Raw genomic sequence first — 21727 nt, 5'->3', positions numbered from 1 at the left:
ACATAACCACTAGAGTGTTGACTAGAGATGGATAAATAATAATATCGGCCAGTAGACAGGAAAATCAAGAACTAAAAAACCGCAAATTAATTAAAAATTGATATGAGATCTTTAGGTTGATTAGACCCTTATTAACGAACTCTATTAAAAAGTGGCGTAGGGGACAAAGTGGTTTTTGTCAAAAATTATTTCAAATTTTTCCAAATTATTACATAGACCACCACAAGTTAAAAATACGTATATTTCACATTGGCATAAGTAGGAAAATTACTCAAAATTTAAAGGAAAAATCCTAGAAATAATATAGGTAACCGTCGTCCACAACCCTCCCCCCCCCAAAAAAAAAATCAAGGAGTATTCTCATTCACGCTTATCATCATTTGACTTTTTTTGATATCAGGATTTTTAAAGTCGCCAGGCATATTTTCAGCGTCCGCCCTATATTCCCCCGTCATAACCCCCGACTGTCCAGCCGTTTGTCCATGCGGAGCCGAATGCACTAATCTCCCTATCAAAGACGAAGGACGGTCCTTTCTGATTCTCAACCATTCATGTTGAATCACCCTGTCCAATGTTAACCTTAAGGTCAAATCTGGTTCAAGCAGATGGCGCACCAAACTTTTTGCGCTGGAAGAGATGGTTTCTCTCACCCTGGATCGAAACACCCAGTTTTTGGTCATCTGATCTTTAAGTAGCTTCCTCAAGTTCGAGTCATCGAAAGGCATTGAAGCGTTCAACATTATAAAAAGAATAATACCCAAAGACCACACGTCGGATAGTTTAGGGTTGTACGGGGTTCCGTTGACCACTTCGGGGGCGGCGTAGGCCGCGGAACCGCAATAAGTCTGACTGAGGATTCTACGATTGTCGCTGTCCACGCAGAACCTGGCAAAGCCAAAATCTGCGATTTTTACATTGAATTTGCGACTTAGAAGGATGTTTTCGCATTTTAGGTCGCGATGGGCAATATTTTTGCCGTGCAAGTAGTGCAGGCCGCTGGCCATTTGTCTAAACCAGATTTTTGCTTGTTGTTCCGGTACTACCCCATTTCTTTTTATAAAGTCAAGAAGGTCTCCATTATCGGCGTACCTAAAAGTTAAAAAATGTGTTAATCATTTAAAAAAACAGCTCAAACAAACGAACTGTAACACTAACAGGGAGAACTATAGCTCCCAATAACATTTTTTTTAATGGAACATGATATGGATATGGAAGAATCTTGAAATTTAAACAGTTACTAAAACTTAGCAAGACTCTAAGTGAACTCATTTACCTCATAAAAATAAAAACTCTAGGCCCTCTTTGTAGAATACTATGCACTTGGATGATATGAGGATTCTCGATTTTCGTTAGAATCTCCAACTCTCTGGGGAAAAACTTGTCCAGGAAGTCTTTGGGCGCTTTTTCCTTGTCGAAGATCTTGCACGCGAGGCGCATTTTCTTCGGCCCGGTACTGTCCACATAATCGGCCAGATGTACAGTGGCGTACGATCCCTGGCCGATTTTCTTCCCAATCAAATAACCTCGCTGTTCCAAAGCGTTCACTTCCGAATTTCGTGGACTTATTCGGGCAGCCATATGTGAATTTAAAGTACTTTTACGTTGCTTTGACTCTCAATTTGTTTTCTCCACCCATTCAGATCGCCGTTTCCCCGTTTTGGATCGAACGTTTACATGGAATTTCTAGCTAGTGGATGTTTTCGTTTGCCGTCATGTTCACTGTACAAAAATTTGGGTTTAATTATTTGGCGTTTTGATTTGACAGGATCAAATTTTGACCCGCCAGTGTCACCTTGTTTTTTACCTTTTATCGTTTGAAAGTATTTCATTTGTTGGGCCTCAAACAAAATTGAAATGACATTATCGTCCCTTTATTTCCTTTAACTGTTGCATATGGCCTCAGTGGTTAAACCACTCTCTTACCATTTTTGAGTTTTTTACCTACACACAAATTTGAGGTAATTTTAAACTGAACCTCAAAATTGACTACCAAAACAGATTAGTCAAGCTGACAATATTAAACCAAAATTTCATTTCAAGTACTTAAAATGGCGGATGAATCTGAGCAAGAACTCTCCAACCAGGAGCAAACTGAGGAAAAAAGTGAAAACCACAGTAGTGATCAGGATAAACAACCTGGAGGACCATCTACAACCGAGTCGCTGACGGAGTCCAGAACAGAAAGCACTAAGTCCTTCACCAATCTCTGCACGGATTTCCTCACATCCATTTACCAAACAGAATACTACCGGAAAATCGTTAAAAGTGTGTTAGTTTTTCTGTTGGCTTTGAAAATGGCCCAGGAAAGCAAGATGATGGTGATTCCTTTGAAAGAGTATGAACCTTTTGGTAGGGGACGGATTTGATTTGGTACAATATACAAAGTTTTGATCGAATAAGTAGTTTTGTTATGGTACAACAGTCAATGGTCATAACTGTGTTTGGTACATGGTCTACGACATTCAGGAAGCAAGTTTTGGTTTAAGAAAAAAAATATGTTAATATCCAATGTAAGATTTATTGAATCGTTTGATGATGATTGGAAAAAAACATTCAATCGATTTATTGTTATTTTCATTTGTTCTATCCCAGATGATTCTATTGAAGTATTATAGATTATAATGAATATAATCGATAAATTTGACGTTACAACTAATTATTCTAGATTATCAAGAATCCAAGGCATATAATCGGTAACATTAGTGTAAACAGCAGCGGCTACTCCACACCATTTCATTCCATAAGAAACCAGTCCAAACAGAAAATACCTCGGTGGTAAACCATCAACAGCCACTGGTGCCATCAACGGTCCTCCTGAATCTCCCACACAGGAATCTTTACCCTTACCTGCAATGTTGAAAATTTCTCGGTAAAAATAACTTAAAACTTTAAAAATCACCGACCAACTCCCACACAAATATGCGATTGATTAATGAAGTTTTCGGAAAAAGTTTTCTGACAGATTTTCAGATCCACCAAAGGCATTTTAACGTACATCAACCTGGTGGGTAGCCGATTTGTTTTGGGCGAAATCGAGCCCCAGCCTGCCACTTCCATGGGATCACCGATTTTTAGAGATTGAGCAAGATTGCCTTTAGGCAAACAAATGGGGACAGCAAAATCTAAAACCCAAATTTTTTAATGTTTTATAACTTCTATCTGCATTTGTATCAACAGGTCCTAACCGTGAAACTTTATCGGTGTGGCTAATCGTATTAAGGCAATGTCGCCCTGAGTCATCAAGGAAACATCAGCAGTTTCACCAAATTGTATTAATTTTTTGATTAAAATGTCTTGCACTTGAGGAGCACAGACATTGTGGTCACAATCTGGATTTTTATTCAAAAAGTTCTCCCCCACTCTCACTTGTTTTCTGCAATGTCCAGTCTAAATTTCATATTAGTTCTGGCCATATTGTTGCAACTTACATGGACTCAACCATTCCATAACGAAGACAGTGATTGGCGGTTAGAACGTACCAGCGACTAATCACAGAACCTCCGCATAAGTAATATATTGTTGGTCTTGGCCTCATCAATTGATAACCCAACTGGGCCATCCATGGAAATTGTCCTAAAGCAGCCGTTTTACCACCGATTATTCTGTCAGACAATGCCCCAAATCCGCACTCTTCTCCTTTAGGGAGCAAATCCCAGTTTGGGTGCTCATCTATCAAAACAACCCTCACTAAGATATCAACTAGTTAATTATAACTTACCAATACTCAAGCAGTTGCACTGACTAAAATAACTGAAGGAAACTGAGAAGAAAAACATGCATAATAACTTGTGGCACTTTGTCATTTTCAAGCAACAAACTGCCTCAGCCACTTTGTTGAAAGTCGTTTATTTTTTCTAATTTCATGGCTGATATAATAATATTAATAATAAAAGTCATAAAAATGTGACGCATAAATTTTTATTGGTTTAATACAGCATATTGTAAAATAACAATAATTATTGCGAACTAACATAGGAAGTTATATTAATCAAGTAAGTTTAAACGATAACACAAAATAATTAAAAATTGTTGGTGCAAAGCAGATTTATACTGTTTTGATTGCATTGAACCAAGATAAGGCAACCTAGAAAAGTAGAACACAATTTCTTGAAGAAATGGTTTTCATACTTACGTAACTAAAATTTTGAAATTTCGTCGTAAGCGAATTTGGAAAAGTTGTTTAATTTTCAATCTCATTTTTTAATTAAAGCTTTTAGATCACTATAATACAGGGTAGTTCACCACGAACTATTCGAATCAATAAAAGAAATGTTAAAAGTCCAGTTTTTTCAATTGGAACACTCCTATTTTAATAATTTTATCTTGTTCCTCATACGAAATTAGAGCAAGAAAATGTCAAGTAACTGACTTATTTAGCTTTAAATAGTGAACAGGTAACATCAGTTATTTTGATGTTACAGGGTGGTTTAATATACAATCCCTAAACAACGTCTAAACTGAAAAGGTCAAATAGCTGAGGTATTTACGTCCTAGTGGACTGAGTTTAGCTGTAATTTTGACAGTTACAAGGTGGTTCGATATATTAAATTGTAGGTCTTGAAATCTTTACTGTAATGTGTGTACTGAAAATGTCAAATAACTGAGTTATTTAATCATAAATACTGAGTGAACTAAATTCGACACTCTCTATTTTAACATCCTGTAAATCGGTTACTTTGGCAATTACAAGGTGGTTCAATATACCAATTTGTAGGTCTTGAAATCTTTACTTATCTACCCATTATAGTGTCTGTAGTGAAAATGTCAAATAACTACTGAGTCATTTAATAATAAATACAGAGTGAACTGAATTTGACACTTTCCTATTAAAAATCTTGTAACATGGGTTCTTTTAATAGTTACAGAGTTCAATCCAATTCGTAGGTGCTGAAACCTTTTTTTGATCACCTTATAGTGTTTGTAAGTTATCTAATCATACATACAGACTGGAAATTTGATACTCTCCACTTCAACACCCTGTACACTGTAATTTGGTTATTTTAACTATTACAGAGTGGTTCAATATACCAAAGTGTAAAAATGTTAAATACCTGAAAAAATTCAGAGTCAACTAAATTTGCAGCATTTTTGTATTTTTTGAAGTATATACTTTCCTTGATTAATGAATTATGATTATTTTAAAAAGTATAAATTTTCCAAATAAGTACCATATCACAAACTTACCCTAATTTTATACGGGGAACAAGATAAAATTATAAAACTAGGGATGTTTTGTTTGAAAAACTTGACTTTTTATACTTTATTTATTATGTCCGACAGGGCTCTTATTTCATCAATAATGACACCTATTAATGTCAATTATCTAAGAAATAATCCCCTCAAGTGAGGGCATTATTTTTTATAATGCCCTCGGACCATTTTTAAATAAAATTGTTTAAATCTCGAATTTTTATTTTCAAAGAAAATAAAAAATTAAAAAAAAGTCGGACATTGAAAATTGACACCACAGGAATTATAGGAAATAATGCCCTCGGTGGAAGTAGACCCCTCGGTATTTATTGTCTTATAATAAATCTTAAATAAATATAAAATCTTAAATTGTCCTTATATTGACTTGGTATCTTAATTACTATAAAATTCATTTTTCGCTGCCAATTTTTGGCCACCCTGTATAATTATATCGACTTAGGTTTACCACATTTTTAGAATTTCAGTCATTACGGTTTTTCCATATTGGATCGCGGCGGTTTATGGTGGTCCACCCTGTATTCAATAGAGATTTATTTTAAAAACCGTAATAAATCAAATAACACTTTAGAAATATGTGTTAAAATAATAGAGAACCAGACTAAGTAAATCGTGGTTTAAACGCAAATAAATTCCTGGTAAGACAATCCTTTCCCATCAAGCAATACACTTCCGTTCAACATCAAGACTGTGCGTTTCTGAAAACCCGATTTGCAAAAAAAAAAACAAACAACTCAATGCTAAACAAGTACAAAGGCAATTGATTCACATAAAAAGTAGGGGAACTTAGAGTAATCTGACCTCATTGATGCATACCCACCATTAGCATGGAATTAAGATTATCTGGTCAAGTTCCCAATGACCGGCCTGGGAATTTTCAAGGTTGTTAAACAGTACCACTAATACCCTAACAACCGTTTGGTGTCTTTGCTATCAAGCTCATTACGGGTCATCGCTAACAACAAAACTACGAACCGGATTGGAAGGCAAGAAGTAAACAATTTGTCGTTTTGTAGAGTAACAATGTGCTGATGTGCAGAAACCGATAGTGACGTGTTTAAAAATACCCCAAACAGTGCCATGTTTAGTGTTTTTGTGTTTGTTCTTTTAGCAATAAGTCACTGTTATGCACGTAAGTCTTTAAGATGCGGTACTTGACTTGTACTGCAAGTAATCCTTTACAGAACTTGGAGATTACTGCAGAACCCCGTTATCACAACCAGGGGAATGCATTTCGCTGCTAGACTGCGAGCAGTTGTATAACATTTTGAAAAAACGACCCATTAGTTCGAGTAATGCAGATTTGTTAAGGAGATCACAATGTGGATTTGTGGGTACCACACCCAAAGTTTGTTGTCCTACTGGAATATCAAGTTCTAGCAGTACTACAACTACTGAAGCAACTAGAATTGAAGGTAACTGCTTTTTTATTGCTTTAGCAAATGGTAGAAAATAAGGTGGTTAATTCAGTTTATCCTTAGAGTAGTTCTTCAATAAGGTGAAGTAGGAGTAGGACCACTTTAAAATCTGCAACAACCTTGACTTAATCGAAAAACCTCAAGTTAATTAATATCTAACATACTGTAATCAGGGTGTCAAAATTTAAAGTAACAAACTTCAATCCCTGTATCTTCAAAGGTCTTTTGACTCTTTCCATTAACATGAACAACGTCCTTCTCACTGCAGTACCTCGTTTGTCCCAATCTGACAAGTAACAGGACGTCATTATTTCCAAACTCTACATCATTTAAACGCACTTATACTCATTTTAATCACTCTCATTAAAAGTTATTACCTCTACGTAAACAAAATTACCGAACCAGCAGTACATGGTAAGTTGAGCGAACATAGTCACCATGTATAACATCAAAGAAAGGGCTTCAACAGAGAAAGGGTCAACCTGAAAGTGTGCTACTTTTAATTGGAAAATATCCAAAATTGTGTTAACTTACTGTAATAACCAACATTCCAGCGTTGCAAATTGCTATAATACTGGTACCCAACTGGACAAACACAATCACAGAGAAAACTTTAAAAATCTGGTTCGTATACCTAAAAAACGTTTGTGTTCATAAATCAGTTTAATTAGAAAAATAGTATAGTATTCTACTCGCATATACTGGCTATTACTCACTGGATGATAATAACTTCATCTTCGTAAGTAACTGGTAATAGCTATCATTACATAGTCGTTGAATAATATACTTCTATACTAAATATGCGTATAAAATGCTTATTCTAAATATTAGTAAAAATCATTAAAGTAGACTGTGCTAGCATTAACATCAATTAGGAAAATATTTGACATAACAAGTGGTTGCCAAATTTTTTGATTTCTATTTCTTATGGTTTTTATGACAATTTAGCATTTCATAAAAAAATGATTCAAAACGAAAATATGGAAATGCAAAAAAAATAGTTATTTGCGCAACTAGGGAGAAAAGTGCAACTTTTGCTCCCGCGAACAATTCAGATGTGGAAATTATACATGGGAATTGAATCATAATAAAAAGTCTGATTAAATTCTTATGACCAATTTTCAAAAGACGTCACATCCATTTCGACATTTTGACATAATTATGTCACTTAGAAAATTTATCTCCATCTTTGTCTAGAGCACTGATTTGCAATGGTTTTCTCTCCTTTTCATTCGGTTTCTACTGGATGTTACAACCCCTCTTAGCAAAAGCACAACAAAAGGCTATGTATGAATGGATTTGTCAAGTATTTGAAGTCTATATTATGTGTAATGGTGACGTGTGTGACAGTAGTCACGTGATCCTATTTTAGCAAAGAAATTTTAAAAACACTTCAGTAGAATCTTGTTTTATCTCTCTTTGGCTTACATGATTTACTTTGATCTGGACAAAGTAAAGGCTTGGAACAAAAAATGTGAAAGCATCAATCTGATAATACATACTTTTCAATATCGCAGTAATGCTGGCAGCATTCTTCCACATATCTCAAAACATCATTCTCCATATTTGCTTCCATAAAACCTGGACTATTCCGTACATTTTGTTCAGTATCAATCAATTTCTTGTTCAAAATCCTCAACTGCACCACTATCAGCGAAATTGCACTCACTGTTACTAAATCCACCGCCATGTTATCGTAGGCGCTTATGTAGAGGGAAAGTACCTCAAAAGCGTAGAAAGGATAGTGATACTTTCCTTCGTTAAAGTGTGGAAAGTCGAAAGGTAGACTTTCCTCTTCCACAACTGTAATTATAGTCAGTAGGTTATTTAAGTCTTTTGGCAAAATGGGGGTTCCATCTGTGGAGTTCCTTTATGCTTTATTTTTGGCTTTAGGGTTACTATACTTACTAGGGAACAAAGACAAAAACAGAATAGTCGAATTGACTTGCACCCAATAAACATTTTCAACCATTTTCAGGAAACGTCTAAATTGAGTCACCACATCACTGTACTGTGCAGAATATTTGGTAAAACTTGGCGTTTCCATCATGGTCACCAAATCCATAAAATTCTGTCCATTGCTAGACAACATCACCACTTTAAGTAGAGTGTTCACTATAGAAATCAGCATGTACAAGCTTTCGGACAGTTTGACGAAACTGTTGAGATGGTATGCAGCATTGTATGTCAGGCATATCATTAGCAGAAAAATAGTGCCCAATATGAATAACGTACGTAGATTATATGAAAATGACGGCTTTTTTTCGGGCCAAATTGCTGAAAGTTTGAGAATTTTCTTTGGATACGCTACAAAGTCTTGCATCGACATTTTTATGATTTTCTGAATAGTCCAAATAGGGACATCAAGGTGTTGTTATTATCAGTAATTAAACAGGTTCACATCCTAATAATTAAGTTCTGTAACGCTGGGAAATAGTTTGAATAGGGTGTAATTAAAAAATCAATTGTCAGAGTGATAATAATAGGATGAATTAGCAAATAATACATAATTAGTAACATGGGTGTGACAATAATATCCAATAAGATGTGGTTTTCAAAATTTTTTTGAAAAAATATTGATCAAGTAAACTTTTAGCTGGTGGAGCCATACAATCCAATTTACTACCTACTACCGATGTTTGTGGTACCTCAACAAGTGACAGAATTTACGGTGGTGAAAAAGCTCAACTAGACGAATTTCCTTGGATGACTTTGGTCGAATATGAACGACGTAAGTTTACTAAAAATTACGTTGAAATTGAAATATTAGAGGAAAGAATTGTAGCTAACAGACAACGAGGTTTCTATTGCGGTGGTGTCTTAATCAACAGTCGCTACATCCTAACAGCAGCTCATTGCTTGAAGGGTAAAGATTTACCGCCATCATGGAAAATGTACGTATATTATTATTAATGCTGTACAAAACAATAAACAGTGGAAAATTAATTATAGTGTTAGCGTTCGATTGGGTGAATACAACACTGACACCGAGGAGGATTGCCTTGAAACTGGCAAAGGCCAAAAACAGTGTGCTCCACCTGCTGTTGATGTAGCAGTAGAAGAAACCATCGCCCATGAAGATTATAACCCTTACGATACAAATCAGTACCATGACGTTGCGCTGCTCAGGCTCATTAGAGATGTGCAATTTTCAGGTATTTACTAACTTTTATAACAATCAACAATTTTATGATGATCCAAATATAACCAAGATTGTCAGATCCGTCGACTCAATATTCCCAAAACATATTTTTAAAGATTCTAAATTGTTATTCCTGAATTTTAATACAATTGCCACTGTTCTTCTGTATATTGAAAAATGACAGGTGTTTTTACTTATGATTTTCTATATGATTCGTTCAAACGTCAAAATATAACCGGTAATTTTGACATCCTTTTAATTAAACACAATTTCCTTTGAAAAATTAGAAATAACCGAGATATTTGATCGGAACTAGAGCAGTGCAAGTGAACATGATTTTTATAGATGTCACAATTTGACAGCTTCTCACTTAAATGGAACTTTAAGTGAAAATTAAAATAACAGATAACAAACGAAAGACAGTCCACAATATTCAGACAGGCTTTAGTTTAAAATTCTCTAATTACTCCCTAGGTAGTGAAAGTGATATTTTCATCTCTCAAATGAGGGAGAAAACTTTTATTTTCTATAGAGGTCGTAGAAAATAGTTATTTGCGCATAGTTAAAAGCAGCAGTTAAATATTATGTTAATACCAGGTTGAAGAAGGTGTTGTTACTAAAGATATGTTTGTCAATTTGTCAAGAAAGTGACAAACTGTCTTTAGACAGCAAGACTTTTACGGGTGGCACTTTTCCTCCCTAGGGAGAAAAAGTTTTAAATTAAACATCCTGTTTCTATTCTTTTTTTTTTATTATTCGCAAGAAGGCTAGTAATTATTCTTAATACTTCCCTATACCTATTTTGCACCGTTTCCTAGATGTTCCATAAAAATGGTGGCTTTGTCAGCAAAACGGTAGTCTAAACATTAATTAAATTCTCTGGAACTCTTTAAGGAGCAAGCAGAGCGTTTCTGACATCACGATGACGTAATTTGACAAAACCATAATTTGACCAAATGTCAAATGACATTATTGTGACGTCAAAAAAGTTTCATTCGTTCCATGGAGAGTGAAACCGAATCGTCACTTAAGAAATTCGTTCTAACGTCAAAATGTAGCCCAAAACTTCTGCTTTCCTTTGTCAAGACAGACTTTTTATGAAAAATCACTTATATCTGTGGTTTCGAATAGTGTCACACCTACAACTCCCAGTAATTTCCGTGGTTAATATTTTCCTCAAGGAGGAATCCCCTGAAAAAAATTTCCCTATTTTTCGGAGAAAATTTCCTAATTTGGCAACTTTGAAGTTGCTTTTGATCTCTACTGTCCTCGTTTTCTTAGCCAATGTTAATAAAGTTCACTTTTGATGTTGAAAAAACAATGTTTCTTTCCTACTATATGGAAAAGACCAAATTTAATATAACCTCAAACCAAAACAGTTATAGTTTAGGTAAACTGAACTGATAATTTCAGATTTTGTAAGGCCAATCTGCCTGCCCAAGATACCGACTCTCTTAACGAAATCCTACGTGAACAAGAATCTGGTTGTGGCTGGATGGGGCAAAACAGAAAACAGTTCAGAAAGCAACATCAAGCTGAAACTTGAGGTAAATAAATTGAACAGTTTCAACATCCTGTGTGGAATTTGTAATATTGTTTTAGGTTCCAGTAAATCCAGAGGAAACTTGCCAGAGAACTTACTCTCAAGCCAGCGTTCGTTTGGGGAATGGTCAATTATGCGCGGGGGGTAAAAAAGGACGCGACTCTTGCAGAGGAGATAGTGGTGGACCTTTGATGGGGCTGGACGTTACTCCCGAAGGGGAGGCCAACTGGTATTCCATAGGGGTAGTCTCGTTTGGGCCCTCCCCTTGCGGTATGCAAAACTGGCCGGGGGTGTACACAAGAGTGGCCAATTACATGCCTTGGCTTGTTGGAAAATTAAAACCATAATTATTTTAATAAATTAGTTCAGATGTAGGATACTGTGGTTTTATTACATATACTAATGGTTTTTGAGATGTAAAATAGTTATTTATGTAACCAGTTATGAATGTTTGTAGGGCGAGCGCAGCGAGGTCCCACAATTTGAATCAGTTACACAATAAGACATTTTCGAAACGTGTTGCATACATAATTTTTTCTAATTTTGACCAAAAAGCTGTGAAAACCATCTTTTAAAGTGATTTAACACAAATATTCACTTTCATAGCACCTTGTATAAACTATGACAACGACATGTTATGATGGATGTCGCCCATATGTTTCTACGGAAATGCATAAAAACAGGAAGTGATGAACTAGTTACATAAACTGATACTTTCGTAACTAGTTACGAAAAGTAAAAAGTTTTGTCACATCTAGTCAGTTTTGAAAAGTGTCACTTTATATGCCAAAATTAGAAAAAGATATTTTCATAAGGAAGCTGCATCAGGTTCACCTGCCTACTAATGCCAATTGAACCATAAAAAAAACAATATTAATATCTTATTAAAAAAATAACGATTACTCCAATCAATCAGGTGAATAAATAGGTAGGATTCCTTGGGCTATAATTTATGGTTAAAACCAGTGACGACTCGTGAGATCCTAGAATGAGATCACAATTGGAATTGGCTGATGCTTTAAAGTCTTCTGTACCTCGCCACTGATCAAAGCCCAGTTAAACATACTGCAAAGTCATATTAGAAAATGAAATATTTAATTACCCACCAGCCATAAACGGAAGGTAAGGAGCGATAAATTGGCTTAGATGCCTCATTAAGTGTGATTTTGAAGAATCATCGACGTACTAATTGATTGGATGTTTGAGGGTATGAGGCACTTAAGTATCGACAAATTTACTAATGTTAAAATTTGTTAAACAACGTTTTAGCGCCACACTTATTAAGATGTACTGACGAATATGAAGAAAAAGTTGATCAGCAGTTTGGAACATTAAAGTCTTGTTGGTAAAGCTGGTGTGAAAAAACAGTAGGTAGTTTTGTAATACAACTTGCTATTTACAGAATAAAGTTAAGATCTATATGAAATTCTGTTACATTTAAAACTTGGAATAGATAACTGAAAGTGTCGTAAAATTCAAGCAAGAAGTTATTATACATTCTTTGGTGTGTGTTTGAAATGTGATTAAAGTAGCTTGTGTTCACTTTCTGAACATAAATAGAGTGACAACACAAAGCTATTATATTCCCTGTTCTAAAATTCAAGGATTTCCCACTTATTTATAGCTTTTGTTATTGTAATTATAATTAAAACCGTAATCAAAATTGTGCTGATATAAACGTTCTCAAATTCTTCTCCGTATTATACGTATTTTTGGCTCTGCAGTTCTGATTAAAGTATCCAACAAGATATATTATTACTACGTGTCGGTTTGCGTGCAGAAATTCTGAGATTTTGCCTAAAGTGAAAATAAACCCAGTATTATTAAGAAATAATTTTGCAAATAGATTGACATTAGCGTAGACGACTTTTATATCCTTTACAAAAAAGAAATTTGTTGTTATAAATAACTGAACGTTCAAAAAAAATTTAAGTTATGGTAATTGAAAATTTTATATTTTATATAGGGAAACACATCAAGTACATCTAAAAACATAATGTAATATAATAAATAAACTCTGTCAGATAATTTAAACCAATCAGAATTGCAATTTACTATGTTCTGTCTGAAAAAAAATATTATTGATGGTTTTCCATTTTAGCTATCTTTGGACACCTTGCTGTAGCAAAACAGTAATTTTCGCTATTAAGAATTCCAACTATACTTCTTCGTGTCCTTCTTAAACATGGAATGACAGTTAAATATGCTGATTTACTACTATTATAGAGACGTTTATGTTTAGTATACATACACACGTACGATTTTTAAACACTATAAATTTTGTTATCAGTGACATTTTTAGTGTTACCGCCTTCTTTTTCCTTCGATTTTTTTTATGGGTAATTCAATATTACTATAAAAGTCTTCAGAGAAACTGTGGGTGAAAAAAGCGGCACGTTACCATATTTGTGTTTTTTTGTGGTTTAAGAACAATCCACAATTTTTTTTCAACCTTCAAATACTTTAATTTATAGTTTTGGTCAAAAAAGAAAAAAACATTGTGTTTTATAGAAAACCAATTTACACAATTTTTATTATAAAATGTTGAATAAAAATAAATAGTAATAAAAACAACTTATTTTTCTATGTTTTCTAAAGGACAAAGAGGAGAAAACCCCAAAAAGCCTCAAGTTTACACCAATATAAAAACTTCATAACATTTGATAGACGTAAAACCAAAAAAAAAAAAAAAAAAAAAGAAAAAAAACCATATGATTTTCACTCTACAGCCACGCCCCATTAATCTCTGACAGTACCAAACGGAAATTTTCGGCCACCATATGCAACAACCACTTTTGTCCCCTGTTTTGATTCTTTGGCTCTTATCTATATTCATTTTTTTTATTCATTATGAACACGAAACGCTGTTTCTATTTTTTTGTAGCAAATATCTGAAAAACAGTGAATTAACAAATAGAATAAGTTCACTATTTTCTTCAACTTTGCTCATCTTTTGGAGAGCTGGGAAGATTGACCTGCGTTTCACAGGATTTTCATGCTTTTTGTACAGACAGGTGAAGAATTTAGGTATGATAATTTGATGGTGTTCTTGATGAAGTAAATCACTTCATAACAGAGTAAGTTTATTAATATAAAGTATCTCAATTGAACAGAAACTAATCTAAAACAAAACATCCATTAAGGCACAAACGTGATTGCACAATATCACGAATTATAATTTACAATCACCCTCCGGTGCGTTATTGACCTAAATAATCCAAGGGGAAGACAATTTATGGCACTTTTAGAAAAAAAAATCCAAAAACGCCCCCTATTAACCAGCGCAGCCATTCCGAATCGACGCCTCCCCAAAACCGCAAACCACTTTCGATTTTTCAAACGAGGGCAACAAATCGGTCCACTTTTCCGAAACCGCCCGACCTTGGAACCACCACGAAGAGCGCCGTCCCACCCCCGAGTGAACGGCGGTACCACGTCTCTTTGAGTACCACCATTGCCGCCTACCGTACGCACAGTTCGCCGCGAATCCCAGTGACACACTGTATAATAATATACCAAACTACGTGGGGGCCCTATATGAATGAAAAAGTCGCGAAAATGTCTACGTCAGAGTGCGGGGGGGAGGAGGTGCGCGTCTCTTGCCTCGAGGGCGTCCATGAAAATGGAAATGTCATCATCAACTTGGTGCTTCCTTCGAGGGAGGCGAACCATAGCGTCCAATCCTGTACAATTGAGTCTCGAACGGAACCTGATCCGGAAAATCGAAATGTTCCCACTCTGGATCTAATTAAAGATTCGCAAAAGAAACCAAACGGTCAGTCGACGCGGTCCATTGGCGTCGGGACGTGTGGTGACGATTTGGAGACGCCTTCGTGCAGTACTTTAGGTGGAAAAGTGGTTGATGAAGACACGATTATCAGAAGAAGGTCCTTAGTGCCTATGAGCAGTATGGAGGAAGAGAATTTGAGGGAGAGACTGCGATTGGCTCATTTAAAGTTGGCTAGTGAGATCGTTAATAAAGAGCAAAAGTATACTAGGGAGGGTTTTAGGAAGTTGCTTCAGTCTAAGGTACGTCAAATAAAAATAAAATACTTTCACTTTTTGAATTTGGAAAGGAAATGAAATTTGTTTGAACATTTTGACTCTAAATGTTAGGGACAATAAAGGTGTTCTTGATTAAAATTTAAAAAAAAAATTTGACGAATTAGTCATGTCATAACATTGGATGTACTTTGTATAACAAATCAATATCTATAGGAGTTCCGCAACTTCACTGAGGGAAATTTCCGAAATTTTAAATTTAGACACTCAGTATATCTTATTGTAATAGCATCTTTATTTAACGTCTTACTAAAGCAAGAGAGTAAAGCAATTTCAGGTAACAAGTAGAACATTTAGCATTTGTGATTTTGTTATCATCTAAAGTAACGTGTGATCAACTAAAGCAGGAATTTGTATTTCGAAAACTAATAAGAAAATAATATTTTTTGAAAATGACTATTCTGATGTTTTTTGATTAACATTTTGAACATTAAATTGTATACAGTTTATTTGTGTTCAGTTATTTATAAATAGAATAATTCATTAATTTGGTCATAACTGTGCTGCTCACATCAAAGTTAAAACATATTAAAAGATCTCTTAAAACCGTACTTCCAAAAATGTTATTATGTAGTTTCAAAACTAGTCTCTATTTATTTATTTTTAAAACTTAATCAAAAACGATAATTATATTATTGAATATACTTTAATTGCTTTTGATATTGCCATTTTTCTTACTACACAAATTAACCCATAAAACAGACCCATGACAGACATCTCTTCGTCAATAAGATTACAATCTCATTGCAAATCAATTTTGGCAAATAGCTTTACACCGCTAAAACTAACAATATATTAATGAACTATTTTTTATAGTCTTTCTAATTATTTTAATTAACATAAACTTGTAAGTAGATTGTAATTGGTGTTTAATATATTTACAAACAAATTTAATTTATCATTCTGGCACGTGTCCTAAAACAAGAAAAAATAGGTAGCAATATCATTCATGCGTGCAATAACATTGTTCATGTAGATCATTGGCTGAACGGTTTTTATCAGTTCATTCATTACTAAAAGTATATTAATTGACAGGCAATTATAGTCAATTGAATAGCTTGAGAATCGGCCATGATTTACAACCCATTGAACACCTTTAGAGGTTGTAGGTGTAAAGATATGTTCACCCTGTATAAAGTATAATTTTCACGGGCCTTTTAGGGGTGAGGCAAAAAAATTTATGACTCTGCTAATGAAACAAATTAGGCACTAAAACAACGATACTTGGTTTGGCTGACTTGTGTGAAACCTGTCGGACTTGTTCGCTAACCATTCGAAAGAAAAAAAATATGATTTTAATTGATTGAAGATTTAATGAGACCGCAGGCCTTATGGTAAAAACTTGCTATATCCGGTGTTTGGTTCTTTAATTGGCACTACGAAGATTGTACCCTTAATGGTCACTTAATAGAATTTTAATTAACAAAAGTTCAAAGGATAAAAACGGTATGTTGTTTTGTAACCTAAAATATGATTAAAAAAATCATTTCCACTGACATTTTTCAATAAATTGTCTTTTTACTTCTTATTTTTACTCTTTTATGGACCAGGTATTAAAAAGTTCGGTTGTAAATTAAATAACTTAGTTCTTTGTGCCAATATTTTTTAAAACTTTATATTTAAGTATCAATGATTGAACTTTCTTAACTAAAAAAAAGCCTGAAATTTTTTTCTTATACCTTCAAGAATTTCTATATTCAATATTCAAATACTTCAGTAGGCAACAATATGTATTTTGGGAAACATAGAATTAACGACTAGTATTAATCAATGATCACTCATTACAATGAGTGATTTAATCTAAAATAGTGTGTTTTAACAAATACAAATGTACATTGAAAACACTAAAAACATGTTTTAGTCCCTAATTCATAAAGAGATGAAGGAGGTGAGTTACCACTTTACTAATGATAAAAGGTTTTTTCTTCCCCTAAAAAAAGATTTTTTCTGGTCTGGATTGAATTGGTTTTGCAAGAAATTTTTGGTTTATAGAAAAATATATACAAAAATGAGCTTTAGGAGATACTAAAAGACGAAATAACTTAAAAAATACGTAGTTTTGTAATGAAAAAGTAACTTAGAACAAATTAAATAAGTCAAATGTAATCACCACGTTCAAAAGAAGTATTAATCAAGAATTAGGATTCGGATAATTCGTTTCATAATATCACTCAAATCTAATTAAGTTTTTTAATTAATTATTTTTTTCTTGTTGTCTTATAAAAAAATGTGTAATTAATTCACGAAAACTTGCAAAACCAGCCGAAAAACCTTTACGTTTCTCATAAACAACATTATTTGCATATGTTAATACAAGGTAGCATGGCAAGTTCTTCTGCATTCATTAAAAATAATAATTTCCTGCGTATTAAAAATGTTAATTAAATTTTATTATTAAACGCATGATTAAATTTGTGTAAAAAAATCTTAAAATCTACTTCAGTAAACGTTTCTAATTAAGTTGAAATCAAGAAGCTCATCATTTTGACATTAACTCCCAGTTTGAAACTTTAATGACAACTTTCTGGTGCCCCTAGAGAAATCAACTTCAGCAATTTACTCGATTCCCGGTAAAACGACTTCCAAGTACCTCCAATAATAGCGATACGGATTCCTTACTCGTTTTTTTTCTGTCACAAATGTGTCGTTAATCTATAAGGACCGCATTGCAGCTAATTCTAGACCGTAAACTTGGCAAAGCAATTAAAAAATATTCCTCAAGGAATTCGCTTCAGCAGGAATTTCCGTCTAAAAACGGCATCCGACACAGAATGGGCAGTTAACGAAAACAATCGTTGCGATTCCAGCTAGTGCAAAACCATTTTCGGAATCGATTCCACGATGGATTCGTCACGTGCTTGTAAAAACGGCCACCATTATCCCGAACTCCTGGTGAGTTAACACGAAATTACTTTTCAATAGGATCGAAGATTGATCGATTAAAGGACCGGATCCGTTTGACAGGAGAATTCGGAATTATCTCGGTCGCTGATACCGGGGCCCCATTCCGATGGTTATCTCCGTATGGGGCAACCGGTGGCACCTTAATCGCGCAAAGGAGCCCGGTCCTTGTACGCTTTTTAATTCGGTCCGGATGAAAGGGATCTGGTCAGATAATTAATCATAACGATTACCAGACGATAAGATTATGCGCTTCGGCTTGAACATTCTTGTTTCTTATCGCTAGACAAGTTTTTGTTCTTAAGGTGAAGTAGATTTTCTTCTGGAAGTTCTTTATATGACTGCCAATAAGAATTGCATGTTAGACTCAATCTGATTAGAGCATGTTGATTCTCGAAGAGTGTTCACGGAAGTGAACTATTTGTGTTAAAAGCCTTACATGACGTAAATTTATTACAGCACTACACTATACTTATCTGTAGTTGCTGGAAGATGATCTAACTAGGGATATTAACAATTTCTTTGCATCTTCTAGGAAAACTTTCTTAAGTATTGGCACTCTAGTAGTATTTGGAAAATGTGTCACATATCTCTTTATTCTGACATTCAAAACATACTATACAAAGTGACCGAAGGTGTATAATAGGTTAGACTTTTACTATGAACGGTATATAGCGTTTGGTGGTATTAAAGTATGTAAAATACACATTTTATGGAAAAATACACTTCATTCACTGTCATTCCGTTATCAGAAATTTATTTGAAATGAATATTCTCTCATTACTTATGAATGAATTTAATAATTGGATTGACTTTGTTAATGGATGAGTTAATGACATTATACTCTGAAATTCTAATACAGAATGTTTTAATATTTAAGACACTTGGCTTCAAACATAAAACAAAATCTTACGGATATTGATAAAGTACTATAGTTTTTGATATTTTAGAACAATTAGCGGCAAAGGTTCTGAAAATATGAAATTTTTCGTAAAATAGTTGCGAGAATCGAGAACGTCCAAACTTGTCTTTTAGAAACACGTCAAAAGTCGTGTTTCTGTCTGTAATAACACTCTAAGTTTTCCTAGATTTTTGGAAAAACATATTTCTTTAATTTTTTTTATAAATCCCCTTGTATACAGGGTGGTCCAGTTTTAAATGTCAATAATTCACCAATGGATAGCCAATCAAAAAATAAGTTGACATGCATTATGTCATTTTCCTGAAGAACGCTTCCTAAGGAAGACACAGACATTCAAAATTGTTTAAATGCGTCGATATAGGGGGATAGTCTTTATTTTCTACGCTCACTGGATATTATTCAAAATTGACAAAAATGTCTACTTGGGTTATTGTATTTTTTACTTTAAAATGGTTCAAAAGGATTCAAATCTGGTCATCTGTGAGGTTTACGAGTTAACTTTTGACACTGAAAATAGTCAAAAATCAGGATTTTATTTATTTTTTTTTATTCAATTAAACACTGGTAACAGTCCAAATTTTTGGACTAATTTAATTCTAAAAATTAGTGTTTAAGACTAATATCGTAGCATTTAATGCCAAAATTGTTTACTATCATCAATGAAGAGTCTGAAACTTAACTTTTACTAGAAAAATTTGTTTAAAATTCGATTTTTCAGTCTTAAAGCAAACTGAAGCGTCTAGAAGTCAATTTAATACTGACAAAGCGTGAAATGGCATGTTTAAGCCTATGGAAAATGTAAAAATAGTTTTTTAACTCTGCTATGTCAAAAACTTGGTGAAGATAACTCTAAAATTGGATTTTCCTAGCTGAAAGCAGTTTTAAAGCCCTAAAGATAGTCCAGAGTTCTAAGAAAATCAAAAGCAAAGGAAACAAACCTGAAAAGTTAGTCTTCAAGTAAATTTTTATCAATCTAATGTCAATATCCTAAGACTATTTTCAAGACTAAAATATTGAAATGTATTTTTAATCTATGAAAACTTACTTCAAATGGAAATTTTAAGCTTTTGATCTCACTTTTCATTGATTTAGAGTTACTTTTTGGTGTCCAAGTCAATTTTTAAGACTGAAATGTGTGAATTTGTAGTAAAAAATTGTAGATAAAGCAGTTTTTCATGACTACAACCTAATTTTCAATACTAAAGTTATTCAACTTATCTGAAAACTATAACGACTGATTACAAAGACAGTTTTTAAGCCTTTCAAGACAATTTTTACAGTTTCCAAGTCAACTGCCAAGGCTAAAATCTTTCAATTTGTGAAAACTGGTCAAAAGACAATTTTTAAGCCTCTCAAGTTAATTTTCACCGTTTCAAAGTAAATTTACTCGTTTCTAAGTCAATTTTCAAAACTAAGTCTTCCAATTTGTCTGGAAACTATGAAAACTGGCTACAAAAACATTTTTTATGCTTCTTAAGTAAATTTTCACTGTTTTCAAGACAATTTTTAAGTTAAGTTGGGTTGATTTTGGGTCTTTGAACCTAATAACTCAATTATCTCGTAAACAAAGCTTCAAATCATAAGAGGTACTTATTTTGTCAAATTGGACAAGTAAAGTAAAAAAAATTTTTTAAAATTATCCAGAGAATCAGGCAGAAACATGAAAACCATCTTCCTGTATCTACGCTACTGGAGAATTTTGGCAAACGTCATTCATAATAAGTATTAATTTCATAAGTGCTTGTTCCAAATTTATTTATTTATGACAAAAAACCGATTTTTTAAATTGAAATTTGAAGGACTGTATTTTTCTTAGGAAGCATTTTTCAGGAAAATAACATAATGCATGTCAACTTATTTTTTAATGGGCTATGGATTGGTGAATTATTGACATTTAAAATTGGACCACCCTGTATACACGCTTTAGAGATATTTTGCAAACTGACATATCTAAAATAGATAAATGCCCATAATCGGTATCTTTCAAAATATGGTGGTAAATTTAACTGAAAAATTCTGACGGTTTGTTTTAAAAGATATTGTACTACAAAAATAAGCTTTCTATGTTTTATTCTTCGCAATGATTTTTTATGTATAGAATGCATACAACCTAATGTAAAAATAATAAATTATCCTTTCCAACAATAGGTCATTGTTAATATCGAACAACAGACAGCGAACTAGTTTTTTTTTTATATAAACTAATGACCGCTCTTTAACGATACAATATTAATACAAACGAAAGTAATTACCTTTAAAATGCCTTGTTATCGTTTTGTATCTATACACATCAGCGTGGGTCCACCCTGAATGACTCGACCATATTTCGTAAAGGAGAATGATTTGTATCTCTCGCCTAGATTGCATATAGACTGTAACAAACAGTGGAGTATCTCCCCGTGCCTCAATTGACCCTTAATTTGGCAGTTCTCCTTGAAATTGTCAATTCTCTTTCCCAATAATAATTAGTCTTGTGTACAAATACGGTGGCTTCATTAGTTTTTTTCAGAAAAAGTTACTGACCGGTGCAA

At 33.7% G+C, this 21727-nt stretch overlaps 6 protein-coding genes across 7 annotated transcripts in view; 3 read left to right on the top strand and 3 right to left on the bottom strand.

The window, feature by feature from the left end:
- Nucleotides 1–222: 222 nt before the first annotated feature.
- Nucleotides 223–1759, bottom strand: Tssk (Testis-specific serine/threonine kinase). The gene is made up of 2 exons (XM_081972296.1): nucleotides 1274–1759; nucleotides 223–1089 (listed from the first exon to the last, which is right to left on the bottom strand). The coding sequence occupies exons 1-2, from the start codon at nucleotides 1576–1578 to the stop codon at nucleotides 348–350; spliced, it is 1047 nt and encodes a 348-aa protein (XP_081828422.1). The 5' UTR covers nucleotides 1579–1759; the 3' UTR covers nucleotides 223–347.
- Nucleotides 1760–1807: 48 nt separating this feature from the next.
- On the top strand, nucleotides 1808–2399 carry LOC145724196 (uncharacterized). The gene is made up of 2 exons (XM_081972334.1): nucleotides 1808–1958; nucleotides 2041–2399. The coding sequence occupies exon 2, from the start codon at nucleotides 2049–2051 to the stop codon at nucleotides 2364–2366; it is 318 nt and encodes a 105-aa protein (XP_081828460.1). The 5' UTR covers nucleotides 1808–1958; nucleotides 2041–2048; the 3' UTR covers nucleotides 2367–2399.
- A 99-nt stretch (nucleotides 2400–2498) lies between these two features.
- Nucleotides 2499–3880, bottom strand: LOC145724173 (venom protease-like). The gene is made up of 5 exons (XM_081972304.1): nucleotides 3719–3880; nucleotides 3429–3669; nucleotides 3186–3373; nucleotides 2904–3122; nucleotides 2499–2847 (listed from the first exon to the last, which is right to left on the bottom strand). The coding sequence occupies exons 1-5, from the start codon at nucleotides 3801–3803 to the stop codon at nucleotides 2657–2659; spliced, it is 924 nt and encodes a 307-aa protein (XP_081828430.1). The 5' UTR covers nucleotides 3804–3880; the 3' UTR covers nucleotides 2499–2656.
- Nucleotides 3881–6024: 2144 nt separating this feature from the next.
- Nucleotides 6025–11688, top strand: LOC145724165 (serine protease ea-like). The gene is made up of 7 exons (XM_081972294.1): nucleotides 6025–6340; nucleotides 6393–6623; nucleotides 9223–9357; nucleotides 9412–9520; nucleotides 9579–9781; nucleotides 11182–11315; nucleotides 11371–11688. Exons 1-7 carry the CDS (start codon nucleotides 6289–6291, stop codon nucleotides 11656–11658), a joined length of 1152 nt encoding a protein of 383 aa, XP_081828420.1. The 5' UTR covers nucleotides 6025–6288; the 3' UTR covers nucleotides 11659–11688.
- On the bottom strand, nucleotides 6083–9223 carry LOC145724199 (odorant receptor 4-like). The gene is made up of 6 exons (XM_081972336.1): nucleotides 8535–9223; nucleotides 8129–8429; nucleotides 7161–7260; nucleotides 7004–7108; nucleotides 6791–6946; nucleotides 6083–6735 (listed from the first exon to the last, which is right to left on the bottom strand). The coding sequence occupies exons 1-6, from the start codon at nucleotides 8953–8955 to the stop codon at nucleotides 6670–6672; spliced, it is 1149 nt and encodes a 382-aa protein (XP_081828462.1). The 5' UTR covers nucleotides 8956–9223; the 3' UTR covers nucleotides 6083–6669.
- Nucleotides 11689–14799: 3111 nt separating the features above from the next.
- The window catches only part of Nox (NADPH oxidase), a 34603-nt gene continuing 27675 nt past the window's right edge, over nucleotides 14800–21727 (top strand). The window contains exon 1 of one of the 2 annotated variants that reach the window (XM_081972255.1): nucleotides 14800–15340. In XM_081972255.1, the coding sequence (XP_081828381.1) occupies nucleotides 14849–15340 (492 nt within the window). In that variant the 5' untranslated portion in view covers nucleotides 14800–14848. The remainder of the gene's footprint in view (nucleotides 15341–21727) is intronic. The other variant, XM_081972256.1, reaches the window with a different exon arrangement.

Source organism: Ips typographus, linkage group LG2, assembly GCF_016097725.1.
Source record: "Ips typographus isolate SLU linkage group LG2, UJ_Ityp_2.0, whole genome shotgun sequence".
Lineage (NCBI taxonomy): Eukaryota > Metazoa > Arthropoda > Insecta > Coleoptera > Curculionidae > Ips > Ips typographus.
Note: the sequence above shows the minus strand (reverse complement) of the source record. Positions and strands in the feature narration are given on the sequence as shown.

Coding starts and splice junctions, on each gene's coding strand:
- LOC145724165 (XM_081972294.1), top strand. CDS start 6,289: ATGTTTAGTGTTTTTGTGTTTGTTCTTTTAGCAATAAGTCACTGTTAT. Junction 6,624..9,222: donor TGAAGCAACTAGAATTGAAG/GTAACTGCTTTT, acceptor GTAAACTTTTAG/CTGGTGGAGCCATACAATCC. Junction 9,521..9,578: donor TTACCGCCATCATGGAAAAT/GTACGTATATTA, acceptor AATTAATTATAG/TGTTAGCGTTCGATTGGGTG.
- LOC145724173 (XM_081972304.1), bottom strand. CDS start 3,803: ATGACAAAGTGCCACAAGTTATTATGCATGTTTTTCTTCTCAGTTTCC. Junction 3,670..3,718: donor GTGCAACTGCTTGAGTATTG/GTAAGTTATAAT, acceptor TTGTTTTGATAG/ATGAGCACCCAAACTGGGAT. Junction 3,123..3,185: donor CACACCGATAAAGTTTCACG/GTTAGGACCTGT, acceptor TTTGGGTTTTAG/ATTTTGCTGTCCCCATTTGT.
- Tssk (XM_081972296.1), bottom strand. CDS start 1,578: ATGGCTGCCCGAATAAGTCCACGAAATTCGGAAGTGAACGCTTTGGAA. Junction 1,090..1,273: donor AGAGTTTTTATTTTTATGAG/GTAAATGAGTTC, acceptor TTTAACTTTTAG/GTACGCCGATAATGGAGACC.
- LOC145724196 (XM_081972334.1), top strand. CDS start 2,049: ATGGCGGATGAATCTGAGCAAGAACTCTCCAACCAGGAGCAAACTGAG.
- LOC145724199 (XM_081972336.1), bottom strand. CDS start 8,955: ATGTCGATGCAAGACTTTGTAGCGTATCCAAAGAAAATTCTCAAACTT. Junction 8,430..8,534: donor GTTTTTGTCTTTGTTCCCTA/GTAAGTATAGTA, acceptor CTATAATTACAG/TTGTGGAAGAGGAAAGTCTA. Junction 7,261..8,128: donor CATTACTGCGATATTGAAAA/GTATGTATTATC, acceptor AACGTTTTTTAG/GTATACGAACCAGATTTTTA.